Raw genomic sequence first — 26,529 nt, 5'->3', positions numbered from 1 at the left:
AGTACACAGAGACCCGAAATAGCTGATCTAAGCTCAGCATCAATTCCTTTTTGACACTCCAAATAGTGAGCCATTTGTAGCTTTTGCAGATAAATCCAAACTACTAATGACTCAGGTAGTATTTCTATAGCGACACCAAATATTTTTTCAAAGATCTATATCTCATATTTTTAATTTGTACTTTGTTGAAACTCTTGTAATGGTTGAGTCCTTAAGGACAGGTCAGAAGCTTATAGACTGTTGAATGTGTGACAAAGAGGCCATAAAGAATCTGGTCAGATGTAGCTAATTAAAGGTAAATGAAGGACAGCTGCTTTTTATGTTGCCAGCACATCTTTGATCTGCCTTACCCCTCAGACCTCTGTGGGCAAGGTAGTTAAATACAAACTAGGAGGCCTATTTTAAAGACATTAAAACCCTCCAGGGCAATCGAGTGACAGTCCAAGCAGCCATAAGCTGTTTGCTTTATTCATTAGAGAACTTTAAATGTGTCAAGAAATAAAATTATGTCCATGTTCTTAGATCAGCATTAGCAATGAAGATTACAACAGCTCTGGGACATATGAATGGGCAAACTTCTTATGAAAACAAGTTTACTGAGAAGCATTTTACTATAGCAGCAACAAAAATATCAGTTACACATTTTTGTTGCAGGAATATTGATTCAATATGCATTGAAATATCTGAAGCTGTAGTGACACAAACATCATGTAACCCAGGGCTGACCTCAGTGGTCCCTTCAGTCATGGTTTAAAAAACTTCCATTTCAGACACACATGAAGGAAAGAATATGTCATATCTGAGTGACATAATAGCCTGTAATACTTGCTGAAAAATTTATGGAGAATTTGCACAAATATAGCCTTTCACTTGTGTCTAGAGACTCAGATACTGAAGTTTGTAAACTGCAAGTGTTTATTTTATAACACAAAGTTTTAATGCTAATATAGCATCAGAAAGACTAACTAAAGAAAAAGATCATTTAGCTATATAAACAACTCTTCTGTGCTAGTCATTTTGGGAAAAGTGACTGCACAGAAGTATTTGTGAATCCAACTCAGTGTATTTTTAGAAAAATTTTTGATCTCTTAATGTTTTTATTACTATTTTAAAATATGAATTTAAATGATAGTTAAAACTAATCAAATTCCTGTGACGTTCTAAATGGTAAATTCTGGTGACCCATGCTATATTACCTCAGTAAAACTTAAGAACTTGAAGAAAATATTTGCTTTTTTTTAATGTTTTGTGCTGTGTTTTACTCCCATATATCTTGTGTCAGTACCTAAATGTCACCTTGTTTGACTGCATAATCAAGCCCTCCATGCTATTTAGCCTCACTGGAACAGCTTTGGTATTTAACATCAGGTAAATGTGTGAAAAGTCTAGAATTCTAAAACTGTATTTTTGACTATGTCATAAATGCAAATTTGGTGGGTGTTACCATACAAAGAACACTTCTACATAGCCTTTTGCCTAAGAAAGGCTCTGTGTGAGTAGTGGAATTGGAACTGCATCCCTGTGAAAGTAGTATATGCTATTGGAGTCTGGAAGAACCTTTCTTCCAAAGACATGTAGCTCTAGTAGAAGATTCTTTGTTATGAACCACTGATTTTTGCTGGCTGATTTGACAATTCCTTCTAGACTTATTATAAATATATTTGACTATACATAATTTAAAATTAACTCAGTCCTCCAAATTGTCATAGATTTCTCTAGTGGCAGATGTATGAGCATCATTCAAGCCAGAGGCATGAGGCTAATCAAGTTGGTAGGTCTGTGAAACAAGGACTTAATTTTTTCATGTTAAAATATGCAGCAAATAAAAAAATCAAATTAAACTGGAAGATGGCCTTTGTTTTTACTCAGTACTTAGAGAACATAAATGAGCATTGAGCAGTTTAACTGAAGCGTGTTGAGAGATTCATAGAGCTGCATTCTAGGCAGCAGTAGGTATAAAGATGTGGTTATTGCTGGCAGCATGAGCATAATTTCCTGATATGACTGATTGTGCCTTGAATGTTGAATGTAGAAATCAAACAATGAATAAATTTGTGCTAAATTTAGAGCAGTTTACGTACACGCTTTGAACATTAAAGCTAGATATTTTTTACCCCATAGACAAGAAATACATTGATAAAATATTGCAGAATTCTGCTAAATGTAAGCTAAGTAGACATTTGCTCATCATGGTTTTGATGAGCATATTCACAACTATCCCACTCACATTGAATCAACATGTATCAGCTCATTGTGTGTTAGACTGAAAAATGTCTATGATAGGGTAGAACTACTGTGAAAGGAAATTACAATTGCTTGATAGGACCGTTTGTCAGCAATCTAAACATCCAATAAAAATAAGACAGAAGAAAGTAACTAAAATATAAGAATAATCTCAGGGGGCTTTATTTTTTTTCATTTTTCCAACGAAGTCCCTGAGGCAAGACAAATACTTCCTCAATACGTTACTTATTGACAAATGTTGAATTTCAAATATCGTTTTATCATTACTATAATAACCTCTCAGTACTTTTATACACATGTATTATCTCAAGGTGGAATTTGCCCTTCCAAAGATATAAAGCTTTGTGCATGTGTGCCCAGGTATAGATCACAACTTAGATTTGAGTGTCTTTTATTCAGAGTAAGACTATTTAAGAAGATGTGTACCATTTTCTGTCTTTATTCACTTAATTGCTGTAACCCAATTTTCAAGCTCAGCAAAAATAATGCCCTACAATTACATTTGTTTTATATTTGCAATAGAACTGAACAGTTTCCCTTTTGGTAATAATGTTCTCTTTAGCTGGAGCAGGCAGCAGTGAAATGCAGCAGATACTAGCTAAGAATTGTGAGCAGTAAAGATGAGCAGTTTGAAATTTCTGATGCGAGCACTGAGCAGCAGCATGTTTCTAGCTATGTCTGTGTATTGGCACTTGGAGGCTGAAGGGGGTTATGGCTGAGCTGGTCCAGGCAAAATGCTGCCTGAAACACTCCTTTTGAGCTCCTGTCTTCCACACATCTAGGATGTGATTCTCCTGACCTTGAGGAATCTTTACTTGAAACCTTGAAGATTAAAATGTTTGTTTGCTATACCATATAACCAAGGACCCTTTATTATTTGAACACAAGTTTAATTGCTTTCATGGAGAGTACTGTGAGAGCACTGACCTCTTTCAGCACAAATAGCCCAAAAAGCAAAAATTTCCATCAGCTGCTGAAGTCTAGAGTGGTTTGGTTTTCTTTTTTGAAAACCAGGTAATCACTGTTCCCAATCCTGCTTTTGGGGATAGCAATTCTAGATAGCAGTGCTGCACTGACAGGTTGCATCTGTTAAGGAACACTGCTATCTAACAAGAAGTTGAGCATGAGCTAACTCCTCCTGTAAACATGCAAAAAAATGTGCATGCATTTCTTCTAAAATGTGACAGTAAACCAACAGCTCCTTCTGGGATCCTCCTGTGGTCAGCCAACACATGTTTAAACACAGACATCCTTGTCTACACCAAGGGTAAAATCATATTCAACGATTTGTTTAATTAACATGTTTTCTAGTGTATTTTCTCTGAGGAAGAATGACTCATGAATACAGCACTGCCATTATGGAGTACTTTTTGGAGTAACTTTCCATTTATCCACATTTTCTAAGTAAAGCATTGATTTGGCTCCTTACCAATGTTTGTGAGGAGCTCCAGGGTACCATTAGTTAATCCCATACCACATCACTAAATAGAATCCTGGGCAAGAGTTAAAATAAGTGTCACTTCCTTAAGTAAAGGTTAACAGGTAGATCTTTCTCAGCACAATCTGTGCATGCTCTTGTATAGTTTTCCTTGGAGCCTAGTTGACATGTACTACAATTGAGAAGAGCACAGTACATTACTGCTTCCCTAGGAAAGGAGTGAGCCTTGGCTGCCCAGTGAACCTAACATTTTGGGGCCTTTTCTGAGGAAGGTGTACCCTTACAGAACAGGTAAAAGCTTTATGTGTCTCTGAAGATTAGGTCAGATAGCCATCTGATGGAAATTAATTAACCTGTGCAGAATTTACTGCAGGGATTTTTTGTCCAGGCATTGATTGTTTATGAAATAGTGCTGTTACAATCAGGAGGAGAGTCCGTGCTCCATCCCATCAAATGGAGTGTTTTAGCCAAGAGAAAAGCATATTTAAGAGGAATTTGTCATTGTTTTGATTAGGATACAAAGATCAACATGAGATTCTTTCTGTCAGACTTGTATTCTCAGAAGGAAATGTATAATACACATAAAATATTTATGATCATTTCATACATTGTAACTGTATCTATGTAAAAGCCAAAACAAATATCAACTGTTCCAGCTATACAATATACAGTGCCTGATGTGTTTATTGCCATATTTTCTCTGACCAGTCTCCTGTCTGTTGTGTTCCTCCAGTGACTGTGTTATTCCAGGGAAATGAGTAACACAAGGGGAGGAGGGTGCATAATGTCTTCTACACTCTTGGGGGTTGTCTGAACTAACGCATGGATCATGCTCTAGCTCCCTTGAGTCTGTGTTGAATCTGTGTTCATGTATGATGCAGAAAACACATAGAGGGTGAGCTGCTCAGGTTATTTTGAAAGAAATCAGTGTCCATCACAGGCACTTCACACTTTTCAGTTTATAGCTTTGAGGATCAATGAAATGCTGGAGATAAAAATATAAGTACTCTCCTAAGGCATTCCAAAGCCCAAATGGTTCTGGTTTTATCTGTGTTATTTTGCAAGAACTGTTAGCTAGACTTCATTCTTTTTCTCCCAATGCAGTGAATAGATGAAGTATGGAAACCCTTGCAGATACAAGGAGAGCTATAATCCTGTGCTGCTGAAATCTCAAGCTTTCACATTTTGCCAGATGGATTGTTACAACACATTTTAAACAGTGTCAAAGTATTCTCAAGCCATGTATGATTATTGATGCAAGACTTGCATGAATGATGGAATAGAGCAACAAGGAACAAAGGAGCTCCATATAGCCACCAGTCACCAAAATGTTTGCGTTGAGGAGATGTATGTGAAATTGACAGTTTGAAACTTTAAGTGTGAATCTTGTAGAGGGAAATGTAATGTAATCCATAATGGGAAACAATTTAAAGACAGAAGATATAAATTGGGAAAGGGAAAATGATTTACTGAGGAGGGTCAGCTTGGGGGTCAGCATTTTCTGTCATTTTATTCCCTCCATGGGCTCAGTTACTGAGCAGAATGTTTTACATAATAGAATTCTGGACTCCCTTCTTGGTTGTTGATATTCCACTTGTGTATGCTCAGAACATGTCAATGATGACAGCTGGTTATTTCTTCAACACACAGATTTTGATTATGTCTTGTTTTACGGTCACTATTTGGTTTTCACAGGGAATTTTTTCCCACCCAGAAGACAAAAAATGTTGGACTGACCCAGTAAATGTTCTTTCCTATATTTCCTTTGGGCTCTTGTTCAGCTAGTTGGATCAGAGTTGTTTTAAACATAATTAGGCCATCATATATCACTCTGGGTTAGTTTGCATGTGACATCACCAAGGAGACCCAATGGGACAATTAGAGTATTTTTGGACAATGTATCTGTAACTATTTTAACTACTTTGTTTTTTTTAAGTTTGTAAACAGTAGTCTGCAGAGTGACAAGTTAAGATATATTGCACCCTAATAGACATGTTTAGTAAATTAGATTTTCATAGTGCTAATTGAATTTGTTACAAAGCTGATGAACATTAGCTAAGGAAAGGGCAATATATTTTATTTTATTGAGCACATCTCAGAGTGCTTGTAATTTAGTAGGGCCACCACACTTTCTGGGCAGGCTATCAAGTAGGATGTTGTAATGATTTGCATGACTACTATAGTAGATGGAAAAATGTAGCTTGTGTTCATAGCTGTTCCATTAGTGTCTTGCACAGTGTGCAGTCCTTTGGTGCTCTTTGGAGAGCTGTGTCATAATCCCTGCATCTTTTGAAGAATTTGGTCTGGTGAAATCAAGTAACTATACATCATTTAAAACCTGGTGTGTAATTAGGTGATGAGACAAAGGAAAGACTGAGAAAGGCAGATAACCAATAGAATCCTGAACTTATCAAAACAGAGCTCTTGCCAAGGACCTTGGAATTCATCTGATTCAGTTGCTGGAAAAATGCCTGAATTAAAAATTATCCTACAAGGACCAAGAAAATAGAGGCAAATTCTGGCACTCTACAGTTTTCTCCCAAAATGGTCATTAATGCTGCAAAAAGAGAATAGGGTGAACAACCCTTGGCCCCATGCTTGGCCCCCTACTGTAGGCTCTATCTGCCAAAATTAGATGGAATAGAAGATCAAAAATGGGGAGAGGGGGAGAAGGTTGGAAAAAGAGAGCTTAGAAGAGGAGGGTGGTTGGAAAGGGAAATACTCATAGGCTATGCCCCCTGCCAGCAGTGAAATACTCAGTCGCAGCTCCACTCACAAAGCACCTGTTGGCAGCTGTTGGAGCAATTTATAGATTTTGGGACGGTTCCCTTATGTGAAATGTGATATGATCTTATTTTAGTAAAATAGAAGCAATTCTTGGACAATAATTAAAGCAATAAATATACCTGCACAGTAATAATCATTGGCTGATATCACCTATGTTGTCTTCCTTTTATCCAATATTGAAAATAAACAATCTTGCATGGAGTGAAAAGAAAATACAGCAAAACAATGATCATAAATATTAACCCGATACTGTCTTTCAAACTCAGTGGCAGAAAACTAGGGATCAGGGGCTGTCTGGAAAACTTTATGTTTTTCAATCTTTATGCATTAGACTGTAATGATAAAAAAGAATGAAAATGAAGCTCAGATGTGGTGTGTGCCATTAAAGGAAGATGACAGGGTGTGGAACTTAGGCCAGTGACATCTGAAACAGGAGAGCATCCAGTGGAACATAAGCATGTGCTGTGTGCTTAGTTTCAGTGGGACTCTATGGTATACCTAAAGAAAGGAATTTGCAGATATTTTCACTTGAAGAAGAATTCTTTCTTGAATCAAGATTTTTGGAAATTTAGCTCGGACTCATCAAAAGATTCTTTATTATGAAAGCTTTGTAATTATTTTTACAATAATCATAAATAAAGTAAATAAATGCATTCAAACATTGTAATAAGTATAGTCTTCATGACTTGTTTCTTCATGATGTAGCGTTGAATTTATTACACTAGGTAAAAAGAGTGAGTGGACATTTTAGCGTCCTAATAACCAGGGCACAGAAATTTCAAAGACATTGTAATTATTATCTAGGAATGTATGCGTGTATTTTCTTAGAACTTCAAAGTCCTGTACGATTTCTGTAGTAGATTTTATTCTGTCTGCATATTGACAGATCTCTAAAATGCACTTTTACAGTGGTCTTGCTAAATACATCTTTTTACTGCTTGTTTGCTCTTTGGAGTGAGGCTGATATGCCAAATGAAAAGGAGAGTAGCAAACCTAGAAATTTAACTAGAAAGTTTTCCCTAGGTTATGTATGGACTTTTCATCAGGTGTCGAGTGGGTAGAAAAAGCAATAGAGCCAGCTTTGAAGGTGGTGTTGACAGGTGCATTTGGGACCTTCCAGATCTCTCTTATTACCTTGGCACTGGCCCCTTGAGATTCACACTCAAAGGGGAAAAGCCAGGACCACACATCAGCATTAGCACAGGGCAGGGTAGGGCAAAGAGCCAGTGAAGCTGCAGCTCAGATACTCGGGAATCAGCTGTCATCTTAGCATCAAGTGCATCTGAGCCACCAGTGCAGTCCTGCAGTGTTCTTAGGAATTATTCTTGTACAACAAAGAAGCAAGTGCCAACCTGAACTCTCTTCCTTTGCTACTCTCAACAAGACTTAATGTATTTATTTATGATGCCAGACAAATGTTCCCACTGTTCTTAAGTCAGAAAACTGAGCGAAAACTAAGATTAAATTGATTATGTAGGTAAAGTCCTCACTTAGCCCACTCCAGTGAACAACTAACTCTGTTCACTGTCGAAAAGCCCAATGGTTTATACACACTACAGAAGCACATGTTTAATGTATGAGGTGTACGAATATTGTGTCATCAATGATATGTGTAGGTTTTTACATTGCCTTTCAAATTTAAAAACTGCTGGAGTCAATGAAAATTGAATTACTATTTGTACAAATGTTTACTAGGCCTTTCTTTGTTATTCATTTATAGGTCTTGTAGAAATTTGCCTGATGCATCCCCTTGATGTAGTGAAAACAAGGTAAGATCATGCTTGAACAGGTTTTGTTGACACTGGAAGATATCCAAATTACAAGCTGTCAAAAAATAAAATCCTAGAACTTCTCCCAGTAAGATAACTTGTGCCTCTAATGACATTTATATTTACTTACCTGCATTTACAGCATTTGACAGATGGAATTTGAGTAGCATGGCACATTTCTGATTAGAGGTCATCTAAAGGTGTTAAATCTGGTTATGACATTTATTTTTACTCTTGTAACACAATGCTATGACATGAAGATGGCTAAAGTTAAATTCACTTCGTATATGTAGTATCTGCAGTAATGCTTTTATATTTAATTGGGAAATACCATTGCCTTCAAAATAATTTTCATCAAATTTTAATAAAAATAATAAGAGGAGATGTTCCATATTCTCTTTGTAAGATAAATAACTGCATGATTTTATATTTTAAAAATATTTTTGTCTTTATTTTTTTTTCTGAATATTTCTTCTTATATGAATATAAATTATTAAATGCCCACAAAAATTTGCTGAAGTTAGTTTGGTTTTTTGTTAATGTTGGTTACTGAAGTGGAAAAAACGAATAGCTGTGTTTCTAGTTTCTGGAATTTCCTATGCATTTTAGTTTTTCTATAAATTCACAAATCAGTGTTACTGCACATGAAAAGCAAACCAGAATGGAGAAGCATACTGGTAGAAGATGAAAGCTGTTCATGCCATGTGTGTTACACAGTGCCAATAATTACCACAGATACTGTTCCTGGAGCTCTGTCTATGTCACAGACATGTAGGCAGAAAAGCTTCACTAGGAGACTAATCAGCCCCACACAAATGATGAGGACAGCTGTGATCTCTGGAATATGCTTGAAGTTGTCAATTATGACTTCATATTCTAGTTTCAGTTAGCCAACATGTGCTTTTTTTGGATGCGTTTTTGACTTCTATTTAAATCACATTTTGTGATTTGCCTAAGACCTTGAGACGCATTTTTTTGCAGGTTGCATTTTGCAGAAGGAAGTAATCTGTGATCATTGCCCCATGCCAGGAAAGAGTTATTCAGGCTCCAGGTGCTTTAAGTGCTGCTGAGGTGCTGTAGGTCCTCCTCAAGGCTTGTAGTTTGCTCAGGCAATCCTTCCATATCCCTTCATAACGTGGATGTGTTGATTCATACAGAGACAATGCACCTGGTGGTTCTCAGGGTCCTCTCTGCCCCTCCAAGTACCACTGGAACAATCCTATTAAAACAAGACTTTCATGAGATTGAAATTAAAGACTCAGAAGCAACAGGGTACAAGCAAAACAAATACAACACCAAATTTAAAAGAAAAAAAATCTATCAAGTGGTCCCCAAAGGATGTGCTTTAGTAACTTCATTTTGGCAGTTTGTGCTTTAACTCACCTCTAGCTTTCAAGCTTTGGTTTTATTCCTCCTCATTTTTCTCTTAGTACTGGATTAGAAGTCATGTTCTTTTGTAGTAAGAATGTAGATAATTCATAATTTAGCGTAAGCCACATAGCATGTGTCAGAAAATGCATTAATTGCACATCTGTACTGGCAATCAACAGAGGTACTTTCAGTTTTCTGATAGGAACTGTGGACTTTCAGAACACAAGGACAGATTTCCCATGTCTCTTTGAGCTTTCACTGAGTTTTACACACTTTTAGTAGTGAAAAGGCTTTTCAGATCTGAGGTCCTAAAATGTAAAGCATTAAAGAGTGTATGGGGATATTTGTCAAGCTGTAACAATCCTTAAAAACACAATAAAAATTAAAAATTGGGAAACCCTTAAATTTGAAATGTAAGCCCATAAACAGTGGAATTTTTAGAAGAAAGAAAGAAGTAGGAAGAAAGGAAAAAACAGTAGCTATGCAGAAGAAATCAGATTATTGATCAAAGTAAAACTGAGGGGCTGAATCAAATTAAAAATCCATTAAACAAATTTCTTCATTTGCAGAAACTTCCATTGAGTTAATTCTTCCACTGAGTTAGCTGCAGCTCTTTGCAGAAGTGGGCAGCACCCAAGTGATAGTTTTTCTAGTTTGTTGATGCAGATGTATTCAGAGATATTACACAGATTTTGCAGAAACATTTCCGCAGATCTCAGCAGATGGTAGTAGTTCAAAATACTTACATTTTGAAAGCAAATGACAAAACCAAGAATAGAATGTCCTTTGATCTCATCCATCATTTTGTTCTACGTTCCTTTCATTTTGTAATGGTCCCAATTTACTATAGCAGATTAATTCTTTGATGGCTTTGAAAGTTTAAATGAAACATTGGTTTTAATTCTGAATTTTGGACATAGAATGTTTTCTAATAGTTTTTCATTGACTTTATTCCTTTCTCGCAGTGCTTCTAAGTGCTGTTGTGTGCTTAATCTTTCCCAACATGGTATTGATAATCCACTGTTTCCTAATCACTTCCAGCTATTATAGTTTTGGTGATTAGTTTGGGGTTTTCTTCCTATTGGTTAGGTGAAAGGATGTATGAAAGCACCATTTGTTCCCTAATTTTTATGGTGTTTTGAGTTTCCTACCTTTTTTCCTAGAAGTGTGTTTGGTTAAAAGAGTCCTGTGGCCATTTCAAATTATGTAATCTCATTGATCTAAGTTACTGTTCTGAAGGAGTTTAGGAAAGATGTCAGAGGCTCACATCTAGTGGACTGGTGGCTTAGTGCTTCGTTGATATTTTGTGTAAGTGCATGTTTTTAATAAAAAATTGGAGAAAATAAAGTTTCTGTCAAAGATTATTTTGAAACCCTGGAAAATGGTTTGGCTCTTTTATGACATTTTGCAATATCTTTTCTGTGTTTAGCAATTTTCTATTATTCTACAGTAACAATGCTAGATTTGTTTATCTGCTCACATCAAGGGAGGAATAGTACATAAGTACATGCTTATAAACCATAGAGAATCCAAATGCTTAATGAAGTGTTTTTTTCCTAAGTGTACATGTGAAAATAATTTTATTTTTTTCTCTGCTAGAACACCAAAGATCACTACTCTAAGAAATTCCTGATAGCTGGATAGATTTAGATAACTATGATTCATTGTTTTAGCTTTATGAATCCCACTTATTCTTTGAAATGAAGCTCTTTCCTCATCTGCAAGAAATATTGGAATAGTGTCTGATGAGATATTTTAAAAAGATGTTCTGATTTATTTCTTTTTAGAACAGTTTCTAATAGCTATTTTATATATCAGTTACCCTTATGATTAAGTTAGCCATCAAATAAAATACTGAACCTCTGTTCTTTTCTTCCTAAATACAGAATCTGGCAAGTTTTTTTGTGTGTCCATGTATGAGAAGTGACAGCACTAGCAAGAGTTTTCTGGCACAAATACAGTAAAGACATAGAAGGTCTATTTTTTAATTAAGAGCTCTAGATCTTTCTGTCCTAGAAGGTGAGGGAGGAGAAAAGTGTCTTATCTTAGGATAAAGGATTGGGTTTGCTTACTTTGTACCTTTTTTTGTGTCTGAAGCATAATGCAGGCTGTAATGTTGTTTTCATCCGTGAGACTTTCAAAGGATGACAAAACGACTTACTAGGTCATGATACATAGGACAAGACATTGCCATATATATTACTTTAAATTGAAAAACAGTAAAGTGTTTTTCCAGGTAGAGTTTATATGTTTTGATTCAATCAAATATACAAAATTCACAACTTAAATACGTTTTATTGTTGGATAATTAATATTTATGCAGAAGCTCACAGATGCGTAGTTGGTGAGAGAAAGGGAGAATTACAGGGACCTCTGTAAAGCCAAGAGAAAGCTAATTGTATTTGAGGAATCAGTCAAGCAAGCCTAGCTGGTAACTAGAGGATCTTGCTGTGGTCTCTCTGACAGTTCCAGGTTATAGTCTGAGGTTATTTCCCTAGGCTTATAAGTTGATTCTCCTTATGTGCTTTTTCTTTTTCATTGATTATCACCAGTATTTATACAGCTGAATTTTAATGACTCCACTGTTCTTGAAAACAATTTCAAAATTTCCTTTGCAAGTATTCATACAGACTGTGAAACGTATATTTGTGTGGAAATAGTAATTTTGGATGTGACTTTGGTATTAAGTAGTCAGGAAATGGAAACCTACTGAGTAATTTTTTTCAACAGTTATCTACAGAATTTAATAGAAAACACAAATGAAGAAATTTATGAATAGGTGTTTTCAAATAATAGATTAAAAAATAACAACAGAAAAACTTTCAAATGCATAACATCTGAAAAGAAAATATATCTGAAATTCCTGTGAACCAGAAAAATGTTATAGGAATTAGATGAATCATTTACTTCTCTATTCCATTTTAGGTGTAATATGACATCACTATGCATTTTGAGACAAATATCTGAAAGAGAGATGGTTTCTCTCACATCACAATAATACCAAATTGTCCTCCAGATCTATGTTGACTTCAGTGGAGATAGATGGGTTCATACCACTGGAGTATTTAAAGGTTTTTTACTTCCAGACAATGTATTCAAAGAGAGGTGAATGTTATGCCAAATACCATATAAAAGACTTGGAGAAAATATAGTTTATTATTTTATTTATAATAGAATAGTAGAATCATCAGGGTAACCTTTGTCCTAACATTTTAGACATATATTCAGTGGGCAGTTTTTTAATACTTCTCTAGTTAACTCAAATAATGACAGTTCCATTTGATTTTTTTCTCGATGCTGAAAACATTCTTTTCTATTTTTCTATATAGTTGTGCGTTCGCAAGGCAGTCTCACATTGAGATGAGCATGCAATTTCAAAATCAATGCATAAAGGAGACCCAGGAGACATTATTTTGAAAGACTTTACTTTCATTTATCAGGAGAATAATTTATAAGGTGTAGCTTGTTTTCATGATCAACCTATCACATGTTCCGGTGTTTTTTTATTAAAGCTGTTTCTCACCTTTGGCAGGAAGGCTGCAGTCCATATTGCTCTACTGTAATCCCTCTTCACAAAGTTCAGCTTTAGATCAGAATCTTCATATGGACTGACTTTTGGTCTCATGTGTGATCCTGAACATCAGCATTTAAAATATGAGGCAAATAATTCACCTGAGAAACTGTGGAGGAAATTTTTGTGTAATTGGGATGGAGATTTTAAATTTTGCTAATCTTTCTGAAAAATTCTAAACCAACATCATTAATCTGAAGGCCCAAATCTAAAAAATAATTTGGGATCTAAATCGAGGTTTGGAATCTGCATTACAGACCCATTTCTAGTTAGCAACTGTTCTGCTGATTTGTGTGCATGTTTATCCATTCTGTTCCTTTGTTCCAATTCTGTCATTTTGGTCTTATTAAAAAAGTTCAGCTTACTACATGTGTTTCTGATCTCATTCCATCTGTTATTTTGCAAGAGCTACTTCCTTTATATCATTAATTCCTCTTTGATTTTTGGTCTTTTTTGTTTGAATGGGCAGAGGTGGAGCTTGTTTCTGAAAAACATTGGTTAAGGAAGAGTTCATTGTCCTTATACAGTGTTACCATTTCCAAGTGAGTGACCATAGTTCACTTGGTTTGCTCAGGCCGTGATAAGTTCATGGTACTTGATGCGAACTGCTCTAGTTAGATTCGTAACAGTTTTAAGCAGAAAATAGTCTTCCTGGCCTGGGAAAATTGTCAGGATACCAAAATATTCTGTATTGGAATGAACAGTTGAACTCTCAGAAGACCTAGAAAAACAATGGGTTATGGCCAATGAAACTTCGTGCAATTAATTTTGGATTTTGGAAGTTTTCACTTCCTTTTTTCCCTTTCTTTCTTTTCAATGTCTTTTAAGTAATTTTGAACTAGAAAAACAGAAGGTTTTGTTAGAAAATGTAGAGAACAACATCCATTGTCATCTAAAAGAAGTATGTAAAAATATATTGAAACTGATAGTTTCTTGAGAAATGTTTTTTTTTCATTTTGACAAAAAAAAAAAAACCAAGTAAAAATAATCCCTGACCAACTCAGTTTAATGTCTTTATTTCATCCAAATGCCAAGGCTTTTCTCTAGGATTAGATTTCCTTAAATTATCAGTAGCCTTTGGCACAATTTTTCACAGGGTTTGTGTGCATATTGCAGCTTATACTCTGGTTTTATCATTTGAATTTCAGCATTGAAATACTTTGGATATTTATGTACAGATAAATTTTTTTTATAATGAGGATTTTACAGTTTATAGTAATTTAGACGTGGATGTGATCCAGTGCTCTATAATTTGCCTTTCTTTTTCCTTCTATGTACAATCTGTTAGGAATTAATAAGGGCACATGGACTAATAATTCCTGCTAGATATACTATTGCAATTTAAATCCTTCCCTGAATTAAAGAACAGTATTGGTGTACACTGTGAGCAGATGCTCTGATTTGCAGTGCTGGTCAATGTGATTCCTGTTCCTATGTGCTTTTTTTTTTTTGTGCTATTCGTCAGTGTACCACGTGTATATTTTATAAAGAGTGCCAAGATCTTTTGGGATAAAAGGAGCTGCATAAATGTGGCTTCATCATCTCCTCATGTGATACTGTACTATATGTGATCAAACACCAGAACTGCTTGATGGTATCCCTATTTCAAATCAGTATAGATTTTTGGAAGATGTATAACCTATATTCTTTTCTTGATTTTAAAATAATTCTATACCTTCTTGGAAAGAAATGGAATTTCTGCATCATTAAATCAGACTGCTACAGGTGTCTCAAGCTTTTCTTTAATTTTGATTACACATTGTGCCATCTACTCTTGAGTTTTTAAATGAATATGTGGTTCTTTTTTAGGGATGGAAATACCCTAAAATCGTAATTTCCATTTGACAGCATGGCATGCTTTGAGTTACATGTTTCCTGTGCCATTTCACTGGATTTACCAAAAGTTCTCTCAGTTTCTTGGGTCACTTGTGAGCTGTAACAACCTAGAATTTCTAACACCCACAAAATAAACCATGTCCACCTTCAGCTCAAGATAGAATAATAATCTCTATTTACCTATTAAAGAATTCTATCCTTGTTTGTGAGGTTTTCAGGGGAATAGTATGAAATAAAGACAAGTCCAGATACCCAAGTAGTTACTTACATACTTCAGAAGTGAACCAGAAGGAAGTGAAATGGCTCTGTGTGCAGGGAGCAAGTGGTGAGACCATCATAGGGGAATTGAGAGAGACAGTAGTAGATGGGATAAGCTTTTCAGACAAGGAAGCAAGTGGACAGTCTACCAGAGAGAGCAAAAGAAAAAGAATGGCAGGGCAAGAAGGAACGTGTGATGATTGTGTAATTTCTTGTCAGATAGATACAGAAGGGATGTTTGTGGTTTCTAGAAGGCTGGTGGACCAAAGCTGCCTTGGAGTGGCCTTGCTTTTCTTCAAGATGCAATTTTGCATCTTGAATATTATAAAGTATCAAATATTGAATTTTTTTTGAGATTTAGAGTGTAGTGCCAGTGATGCCAAGCTCGTGAGTTCAATCCCCATTTGGGCCATTCCCTTAAGAGTAGGACTTGATGGTCCTTGGATCCCTTCCAACTCAGACAATTCTATGATTCTGTGAGAAGGTCTTTTACAGTCCTCAAATGCAGTTCTGTCTAGGTGAACCCTTACAGATGGTTCCTTGAGCAGCTGATTTGGGGAGTAAATGGTAATTGTGCTGGAAGACATATAGAATATTATCCATCCTGCTAGTGGCAATCCTTTTCACTATGGACACTTGCAAGATATTCAGTCTTTTGTTCTCTTAACAATTTTTTGCTTGTTACTTAACTTTTCCTCCTATTTGGACAATAAGCTAGAAGAGTTTCAGGTCCCTTTAATGTCTATTCTGTTTTCATTCTAATGACATAGCACAATATTCTTTCTATGTTTGGGTTTCCAGTGCTTACAAAGTTCATATAAATATACTGGCAACTACAAGGGCAGAACTTGTAAAAAGACAAGAGCCTCAGGGTTTCTCTCCAATAATCTGCATCTATATATTTACGTGCTTTAGAGAAATAAATGTACACAGATATATTTGACTGTAGTGGTACAGCATCTCCCTTGGTAGAAGAAGTGAAGTTTCTTTATATTTAAGTTCTCTAGCACTGGAAAAACCTGCTGGAGATTAGTTGTGTCTGCCTGATGCAGTTGCAAAAAAGTGGTAGGGACTGTGTTTTGTGATTTCACAAGATGTACATTCTATGCTTGCAATTTAAATCCAAGAAAGCTCTGGCATTTTTTTCTTCCATTTGTTATTGCCTTAATTTAATGAAAATGCTTCCTTTTATAATATGAGGCTACAAATAGCCCTCTTGAAGACAGGACAGGAAAATGTGATGAAAGAGTTCTAAAACTGTTATGGCGAGGAATCATACCATGCCTTACAGTTATGAGAGAATAATTATTTTGTCATTACACTGCCCAATGGGAAAAAGAAAAAAAGGAAGAGAACCCAGGACTAAGTACCTCTAAAATGTACTCATTGTAGTGTTGTCTGTTTCTCTAGTTAGAGACTACTGAAGATGTTAAAGATAGTATAGAAGCACTTGGAATTTTTTTGTGCTGTCTCAAGATATCTACAGATAAACAGGATATTTACAAGAATCAAAAGTCTTGTCTAAATTTTCATGACAAAATATTCAAATTCAGTTTGAAACATTTTGAATCTGTGGGTCAGCTGACAGATCTGGAAAAATACAGCCATGTTTGTACAGAAAACACCCTGTGGTATTATAGTGTGTTATATTGTATTAAATACAATAGATGTGTTTAATTATTTTATTCATTTAGATTACCTCATGCTATTGTATTGCTGTCAAAAAAGGAGTCCTGGAAATTACAGTAATGTAACTTTTTTGAGTTATGGAAATTGCCTCAGTGCTCCTTACACTCTTAGAGAGAGTGTAAAAATGAGAGAGTGGAGAAAGAAATAGCATTAGAAGACTTGGTGCTCAGTGCAATGTGAACTACCTTGTGCATCACTTGTAAATCTGATTTATTTCTTTTGGACATGGGACATCTATTCAACTATTCATCTGCTATTTCTTGGCAATGGGGAATAGTACCAGGACTGCTAGCATTTTATCCAGAGCTGTACTGTTTTGACCACTGCAGTAGAATCAGCACATAAAATCACAGCCCATTCCCAAATGAGGTGTTACAGCCTGTGTCTGTCACATTCTGCCTTTGCTGTACCAGCACTCAGAAATCTCCACCCCAGCGCTGAGTCCAGCTTCCTCTCCCTCTCACTTTTCCTCACCCTCTCCTCTCCCCTTGCCTCTGCCTGTTGCTTGGTCCCAAACCATACTTTTTGTCCAGTCTATTTTAAACTGTGCCCAGTGACAAGTCCCCTCTAATTCCCTTGGAATGCCCCTGCATAGCCTTCTGCTTCTCTCAGCCTGTAGGTATTTTCTAATGTTCCAGTATTTCCATTACATAGTTTTATCCCTAACAACTACCTACGCACCCTTTACTGTATATTGTTCCCCTTTCCCTTTGTTTATTCCCTTTAGACATAGTAGATTCATGGCATGCCCCCATTTTCTTTTTTCCCAAGCCTAAATTAGTGTGAGATAATCAGAGAAGCTCTTTAAATAATCTTTTTCTCTCTATTAATACTGTATTTAAAATATAATCAGTCAAAAGAAATCATGAGGGATAGAGTGGAATGAGAGCAAGAGGGAAAGGAGAAAATGAAGGACTGGGAGGTGAGAAAGTACATGGGATTCTATTTACAAGAAAAATACATGCTGAAAATAAGTATTTAAGATGGGAATTGGGGAGTGAGAATGAACAGATGTTAGCAAAGTTACTTTGTCTGGAGACAAAGAAACGGGATAGTTTAAAAATGTGTGTATTTTAAAGTAAGATTTTAAATAAGGATTAAGCAGCTGGGAAAGGTTACTTAGAGTATGAGTTGGAGACATCTATGGTATACATAAGATTTTTTTAAAAACAATCTAACAAAGCAGCTGGGTGAGTTATTAACAGATGTTAATGATTTGTCAGTGGTATAAAACATTAAGATCACATTCAGGGGTAGACTGTAGTCATGTCTGATTTCTCCATGGACAAAACTTTTGCATTAGACCACTGTCATGCCTGATTTCTAACCATGGATGGAACATGCCTAAAATAATTCAAGCAAGGAGAAAAATAAAGAAAGAAAAAGAAAAGAAAGAAAGAAAAGAAAGAGAGAGAGAGAGAGAGAGAGAGAAAGAAAGAAAGAAAGAAAGAAAGAAAGAAAGAAAGAAAGAAAGAAAGAAAGAAAGAAAGAAAGAAAGAAAGAAAGAAAGAAAGAAAGAAAGAAAGAAAGAAAAAGAAAGAAAGAGAAAGAAAGAAAAAGAAAACTGCCTATGTTTATTTTACTAGAATTTGTTCATCTACTGCAATGAGTGGGAGACAGTTCAAGTATGGAAAATCAGTGTTTAATTACTTCATTTACAATAAACAGAAAGTAAATTTTCTCCTCTTTACCTTTCTTTTTTTTTCTCACTTGTACTTGAGCTAGCTTTTCAAAGCTATGGATACAAGAGAATAAAGCTGTATGTGTTGGAAGCACAATGTAACTGTAGCAATGCCAATAATTCTCTCAGAGTAGTTGGCCCTTAATGCTGTATTTAAGTATGTCCCGAAAATAACTGCATTAGGCCAGTAAGTGCCAAGTAAATCTATAAATAAATAAAAAGAGAGATAATATCTTTATGAACTGTGCTTTCTGTATGTTTTTATGAACAGATGCATCAGTGTGTATTCTAGGTCTAGAGGGGGTTTTGAGAAACAAGAGTATTCATGTTGAGTGGGATGCAAGTAAAATACCATCTCCAAAATAATCTTGGCACAATAGACACGTCTTTTGAACTTATTTCTCAAGAGAGTAAAAAGAAACTACAAAAAGCTAAGGAAATATTTGCAAGTTTTTAGCTGCTGCGATGTTGTAGTAAGCTGATGACTCCCTGGTGAGCAGGCAGTGGGTTAGATTGTGCTTTTACAACCCGAGTTGAGCCAGGGGCAGAGCTCAGTGGCACCAGCTGAAGAGCAGCACACAGGAGGGGTTGTGCCTCAGAGGTGCTGTGAGCTTCCCAATTTCCTCATTATCTTCATAATGGATGATTGATCCATAGCAGTAATAATTTTTTGGAACTACAAAAGTGTGGTCATTTCTTGTACCTTTTTTATCCATTTCCCTAAATCTGGAGCAGGGGCTAAAGAGTAGCTGCGTGTCCCCTGTGCACTGGCTGCCATTATGGGCCTGCAGCAGAGCAGTGGAAGGTGCTGTGGGTGCCCATATGTGCATGGTGGAGTTCAGGGTCTGCTACCCAGGGAGATGCATTTCCAAGTGTTGCATGTGCTACTGTCCACCCAGCATCTGCCCAGATGTGGCAACTTAAATCAAGATGGTTTCACCCCAGAGGAGCATTGGATGCTCCTTTCTTCAGCACATTAGTGAGCTGAATCAAAGCAAAAATCAGTCATGGCACTTTTTCCTGAATGAGTCATCTACAGACTGGACAGATAAAATTAAAGTTTTGAAACTGTTAAACTGGAATACAAATCAGGAAGGGAAAAGCAAACAAACAAACAAACAAAATCCAAAACACCCACCTTTTAAACTTATGTTGTATCTTAGAAAGAAGTGAAGGGAGGCATGTTTCATTTAAAAACATGGTTCCACAAGATTTTCAGCTCAATTCTTTTGGAATTGTGTTCCCTTGACACAATACACTCCCATTCTTCGGCCCCTTGACACACACTGGATTTCAGGGATCTAGCACAGTGGAAGACTTATCAATTAATCATTATAAATAATTACAATGGGTTTCTTTTTCTGGCTGGGTTTCTCTTTTACCAGTTTGGTTTTCTGAATTAATTCCCCACACAATGATGTGTCAGGCAGTATGAGGACAAAGAAGGGGACAACCCAGATCCAGATCAGCAGTGGCAACCCCCAAACTGTATGCTAAAGGTATGCATGAAAGGCATGTGTGTACATGCTGTCATTAGAGTATGCTGTTACGCCTGATCTGCTGAAAGGTGGTTTTACACTAGGAGAGTTAGGCCTGCTCCTGGTCCCTTGACACCCAACACCCTTCTATTCTTTGTAGTTTGGTCCCACCATTTCCCATATGCCAGATCTAGCTGCTGCAAAACTGCAGGGGAGAATGATTTAGCTTGATGGTGTGTCAGAAAATTAAGCTATTGAAAAGTATTTGTTTTCTAGTGGCTGCAGACAATTGGTTCAGCTATCTACTAATGCAAAACTGCATCCTAATCAAAGATGTTATTTACTATGTCTCTAAATTATATATGAACTTTTATTTCTATGATTGTCATTTTTTCTATCTTGTCTGACAGAACATGCTTCATAGTGTTATGTCTTCTCTTAGAAAATCAAGTTCAGTTAGTTATGGACAAATATATTCTTTTGAAGCTATTGCTATTCATTGCAATCCTTTTCTTTATCAGATACATTCTTTTTCTTTCCAAATTGTTATATTATCAACTTGACATATCAAAGAAGTAAAACAGATAACAATTCCATCTTTATAGAGATAATTCATTGTAGCAGTATATGGCATATGTCTTAGGAAATTTAAGAATATACTGAAATTTAGTTTTCAACTCTACAAGACAGAAAATTCCAATTTTGTTATTCATTGTTAATAAAAAGAAAAGATGCTTGTCTCCCTCATGCCAAATGCTCCTCCTTACGGAACCTGGTAGTTTGCCATAAGCCTATAGAACATATCACCCCATGGGAAGACTAAGTGGTACAGTTTCTCATGAATTTGTGAGTTGTATCAGCTTACTAGAAGGGTTCAGTGAGCATCAGAATTATCATGGAGAAAGCAGCAGGACCACTCAGTGAAAACCAAGTAGGGACAGGAGAGAACCAATTGAGGTGTAAACCTCCCTGTTGTGTTTCAGGTGAACTCTTACATCAGATCGACTGATCATGGGAGATCTTAAGTAAGAAGCATCAAACCACTGAAATCTTGGGTATATTAGTTCCTGGACTTCAATGTATTCATTTATCAGCTCTGCAGTACTTAATTCTAATGTCTAAATACTTGGATGAATGAATAAAGGATTCCTGAAGTTCCCTGTTAATAAAATTGCACAATATTGCAGAAGTTATTACTATGAAAAATGATTGCACACTACAAAGAGCTGTTGACTTTTTTGTGAAATATGTAATTAGGATTTTGAACTTTTGTATAGCAGATATACTAATTCATGGCTACTGAAAAGAGCCTCGTATTCCTTCATGTCACTCCTGCACTCATCAGATTCCGCTCTCTAACTTAGCCAAAAACCAATTCAACAACAAAAGGAAGAAAATTTGAAAAACCAACAAGCAAGCAAACAAACAAGCAAAACTGCCCAGCAAAATGTGTAGTTAGAGAGGGAAGAATATGGAAGGAAGTAAACCGAGTCTCCCTCCAAGCATATGTGTGTTTTTTGCAGTCAGTTCTAATGAACAGCATGAAAAAAATGGAACATGAAGCATTGTGCCCTAGGTAGGAAGTAAACCTGTATAAAGAAATAAGTACAGTGCCCTATGTGACATTTACTCCCATAGTTATGTGGAGATAGCAAGGACATAATTAACAAGAAGCCTGAGCTCTAGAATCATGACATCTGGAAATACAGAGGGTATATATTTGTCATCTTGCTTTGTACTGGCCTGATGATCCTCTACAGACTGTTGGCAAAGACAAAATATTAGGACAGGTGGCCTTCTGATCCTTTGTCTTCTGATACAACCTCCTGTCTTTACAGTAGTCACTTTCTTAGGATAAGGGACCTACAAAGGCATATATGACAGAGTTGCCTGTGATAATAAGAGCTGAAGTCACTGACTCAGACACTTTCCATCTACTATTTTGATGAATCATCAGAAAAGTAATAAAAGAATGATGATGAGTGTATCATGCTCATACGCATTCTGAGTACCATGAAAAACATCTCATCCATTAGAAACAACATGAAATCCCAGAGAACATCACATCTGTGGAACAAGGTTAATAGTTCACATAGATTCAGCTGATTCTGCTACATGAAACCTTTCCTTGATCAGCCAAACCAAATTTTGAGATCAATTAGATGCACTGATGATGCCATTTCCACTTACTCATTTTCAGCATCTGAATAAATTTTTGCAGCAGAAGCATTTAGAGCAGTTGAATAAGAAGAGCAAGGTCTTATTGTTGTCTTTTTGTGGTATTCTGACAGCTCAGAGGACATTGGGGGAGATTTTGGCACTGGAAAATTTTCTTAATGAGTCAGAAGTCCTTAGGTGGTATATGGTGTAGAGGTGGATTAATGACTCTGCTTCACCTCTTCCTCACAAACTCTTATATGGCAGTAGGTAATTCTGGAAAGAAATCAGTGGTCAGAATGTCTTTTACAATCCAGCTTTTTGTAGCTGCCAGTACAGACCCTGGTGACTAATAGGAATTCTGCACCAATTAGAGCAGAGTTGTGTTATATGTGCTGGGGCTAAAACAGTTCCAGTATTCTTGGCTAGCCTGAGTGCAGTGGAAATACATTAGCAGCTTTGAAAAGCTTGGCCCACAGTTCTTCCTCCCATTTAATCACATAGCTTAAGAATAATGTAAACTTGAGTCTTGGATGACAAATCATAAAGTTATAATCAGAAATGTTATAGCACAAGGCCAATTCACAGGTACTTTTGAAAGACATAATTTATGCAGTTGCAATAAATTTCAGTTTCATCATTGTTCAATGATGAGAACAATGTGATTCAGAAGCCTTTTGGAAGAGGTTATTTTTCTATCTGAAGACGAGTTAGCTTTTGAACATGCAGATATCTTGGATACTGCTAGTTGAATTCTTCCATATTTGAAAAATAAACCAGGATTTTTATCCAGAGCGCAATAAAACTTAGAACAAACAGAAATTTGGTCAGCTAAAGTTTTGATGACACATATTTCAGAAAACAAAGATAGATATATTGGAAGAAGATGTCTTTTAAAGATACATCAATTTTCAGTAAATTTTCAAATTTCAAAATGATTAAGCTACTGCTTTGGAACCTAGTGGGAAACTGCAGAAGTGATACAGATGAAAATCTTGTGACTTTTCATGAAATACAGCTTAAAGACTTGTGTTTTATATTACTTCCGTTAAAACTAAGGCTGTGAGCAAAATTACCTAGGGCAGTTCATTTTGTTCCTTCTGCTACAAAGTGGTAACCTGGGGCAACGTGTTGGACAGGTGGGTAAAAGTAATTTACCTTTGATTACAGTATTGTTGAATTTGTTCCACAAAGTAGCTCAGAATAACCAGTTAAGTAAACCCAGTATTGGTGGATAATTTGGCATGACATGAACATTTTGGAAGGTCAGGGTGATATCTGTCTGTGGCTTTCAGTAAATGACAAAATATGCAACATTTCTAAGGGACAGTCAAATTTTTCACCTTTCTCTCAGGCACTGCCACAAGACTGTGTAGCACCTCGGGAAATGCTCCACAGGACATTGAAATGGGGCTGCAATATTTTAGATGCTCTGTCCTGGACATATGCATGGGCTTGAGTTCATGACAGAATATTTAAACTAGATTTTGTTAGAACTTCAATTTTGACAACTTTAAACTTTCATATTTTTGGAGTTTTCTTCTGAATTAACAATTGTTTTTTAAAGTTAATTTTCCCCATGGTAATCCACTTCATCAAGCTGTAATTTTTCTTCAACTATTTAACAGTTGAAATTGCTGTAAATGCATCTTCATTGTATGGGTGATACCCATAGAAACGATCTGTAGGAATTGTTTGAAGGTGCTTATCTTGCCCTGTTTGTCAGGTATGGTCCATAAGGTGTCTTAGTTCCCAGTCAGGGGCTTGTGACATGAGTTAGATGCATATTTATGTGCTGGAGGGGTCAAAATCAAGGAATGTTTCATTGCAAGTTGTACAGTGGGCACATAATCAAATGCAAAGTTTTGAATAATTTCAGCATAGTTGTATTTATTTTGGCTGCAATATTCATCTTACAATATGGGCCTATATATCTAAAATTGAAAAACTATCCTAGAAGAAACATATTATATGCTTAACAAATACAAAAAATGTGTGGGGGAGGGTAATCTAACTACTATTTTTTGGCCTGTCCATGTCTTTTGTCATTGTGTGTTTTCTAGTATTAAAATTTATATATTTGGTAGTTTTCCCTTCTACACCAGTGTACTGTAGAACTTTGTGCTAAGCAAGTTCTATACAAGTACTTAGGAGCAAACAATTTAATTGCATTTTCTGTTGTTAAAAATACTTCTGTAATGGAAAAGAATTGCACTGACATTTTAATATGCTGTCACTTTAGGATACTACATGAAGTGTGAACAGAGCACAGGCACTTTTAACAGGTGTCTCTAATTGTTAGTTTGTTTCCTAGAAATAGCTATAATATAAATTTTGGTGGAACATGTAGATCCAAGGTGTTTGGATCTTGCAACATCCTAACCAGGCTTTCCTTTCGTTGCTGGTGAAAACAAATTGGGTTGTGTAATTGACTTTTTTGTGAATAAAGCTTTTATGTTTGCTTTGAGTTCAAACTCCATCTTTTTCTTATTATTCTTGTTTCCCTTAGGAGGCATTGCAACATGGGCTTTTAGGGGGAAAAAAGAAGTTCAGTGTATTCATTTATTTTAGTAAATAGGACGTTTCTATTGCTTTCAGATTTTGCCAGTCTGTAACTGCAGAAATAATCATGAAAAAAGGGTGAAAGCCAGATCAATTACATTTTTAAAGAGTGTATTTTCATTAGATCTTCCCAGTGCCTGTTATGTTCAAAGGGAGCTCAAGATTGTCTTGTTCACAGAATACTTGAAAAACCCCTTAAAAGAAACAGATCTGTCCAGGAAAATGTCTGGATTGTTGTATGAAGTGTGCTTACTTTAAAAAAATGGCAGAAGAAGAGCATCAACACACATACAGTTTTTTCAAATTTTCAGTGAGGCTACTACTATCTGCAGAAGTTGATACAAAAATGTCTTTAAGCAAACAAACAAAAAACCAGAATACAAACCTGGTAACAAAAGTTAATACTGAATTTTGAAAAAGAAAACAGGACCAGTTTTGTTACATAGGAAATGAATTATGAACATTCATCTTCTAAAGAGTTTACCTAATTAATAAGTTCTTATTATAAATAGTTATTCTTTTCTGAATTGGCAGAAAGATAAACTACATGAATTCTTCAAAGTTATATACTTAAGATTTAGTGAACACTTCAAGATCAAATGTTTCACTAATTTTTAAGATACATTTAGATCGATTGCAGAAAATTATGGAAGTCCATTTATTAGTTAAGCTGTTGTTAAAGTAAAGGAATTCTGATCAATTTGCTAAGAATTGACTCCAGCTGTGCTGGTTTCCGTCATGTAGTTAAACAGAAGCTCACCATGGTTTGATCTCCTTGTCCTTATTTTCATGGTCACTGAAGTGAAGGTATGATGGACTCGGCAGCAGTCGTGTGTTCCTTGAGTGTTCAGGTGCTAATCCAGAGACTCAATTAAAAACTTCAAAGCCATTAGGGAAATATTTCTCTGAATTTAACATCACTCACTATGTGTGTTAATTACATATTTAAATATCTATGAAGAAATATGTAAGAAATTCTTAATTTCAAGATCAAGTTGACAGATCTGGATTCTGATCTGGAATAAACAAAAATCTCATCATCACAGCACATAGCTATGAAGTGAAACAATGAGTTCCAACTCCTGCTTCCTGAATTGGATATCAGACTTGGACTTGACTTTCCCAAAACCTTCACAGATGCCTTGACCTCTGTGTCTCTATGGCATAATCCTTTACTCAAAGCTCAGAAACCGTTCTAGGCAAGACTAAAATATGAACTCCAAATAAGCTCATTTCTCCAGCATGTTCACTTGTACACGTGGTTCAGCTACAAACTGCATTGTAAAAAAGCAAGAACAGATTGTGTCTCTGCCAGATCCTGTGGCGAGTACTGTAGCCACTAATACCCTGCCTCTCATTTCTTCAATAATTACAACTCCTTTTGATCAAAATAACTAGATGGAAGCACATTTTTCCTCATCACAGAAATAAAGAAAATTATGTGTGTAATGGATCCATTCTTAAAATGACTGCTGTATGTGAATCTGTGCTGCAGGGGCAGATTCACGCATACTCAAGATACAGAATTTCTTTATTTTTTAGCATTGTCCATGTTGTATTCCTGAACCTCCTGTCTGTGTGGCATGTGTGTAATATGTCCAAGTGCCAGAAATTGAGCTGACACCAACTGTGGCCTTCAAGAGTAATTCCAAACTAGTGTCTTTTAGCTGGAACTCATTTTATTTGAA

The 26,529-nt window shown here is 35.9% G+C and overlaps 1 protein-coding gene across 1 annotated transcript in view; it reads left to right on the top strand.

Moving 5' to 3' along the window:
- The window catches only part of SLC25A21 (solute carrier family 25 member 21), a 232,231-nt gene that overhangs the window by 125,492 nt on the left and 80,210 nt on the right, over positions 1-26,529 (top strand). The window contains exon 2 of the mRNA XM_058026627.1: positions 8,190-8,238. Coding sequence (XP_057882610.1) covers positions 8,190-8,238 — 49 coding nt within the window. The remainder of the gene's footprint in view (positions 1-8,189; positions 8,239-26,529) is intronic.

Source organism: Melospiza georgiana, chromosome 6 (genome assembly GCF_028018845.1).
Source record: "Melospiza georgiana isolate bMelGeo1 chromosome 6, bMelGeo1.pri, whole genome shotgun sequence".
Classification (NCBI taxonomy): domain Eukaryota; kingdom Metazoa; phylum Chordata; class Aves; order Passeriformes; family Passerellidae; genus Melospiza; species Melospiza georgiana.
The sequence above is the reverse complement of the archived record's forward strand: the minus strand, read 5'-3'. Positions and strand labels throughout refer to the sequence as shown.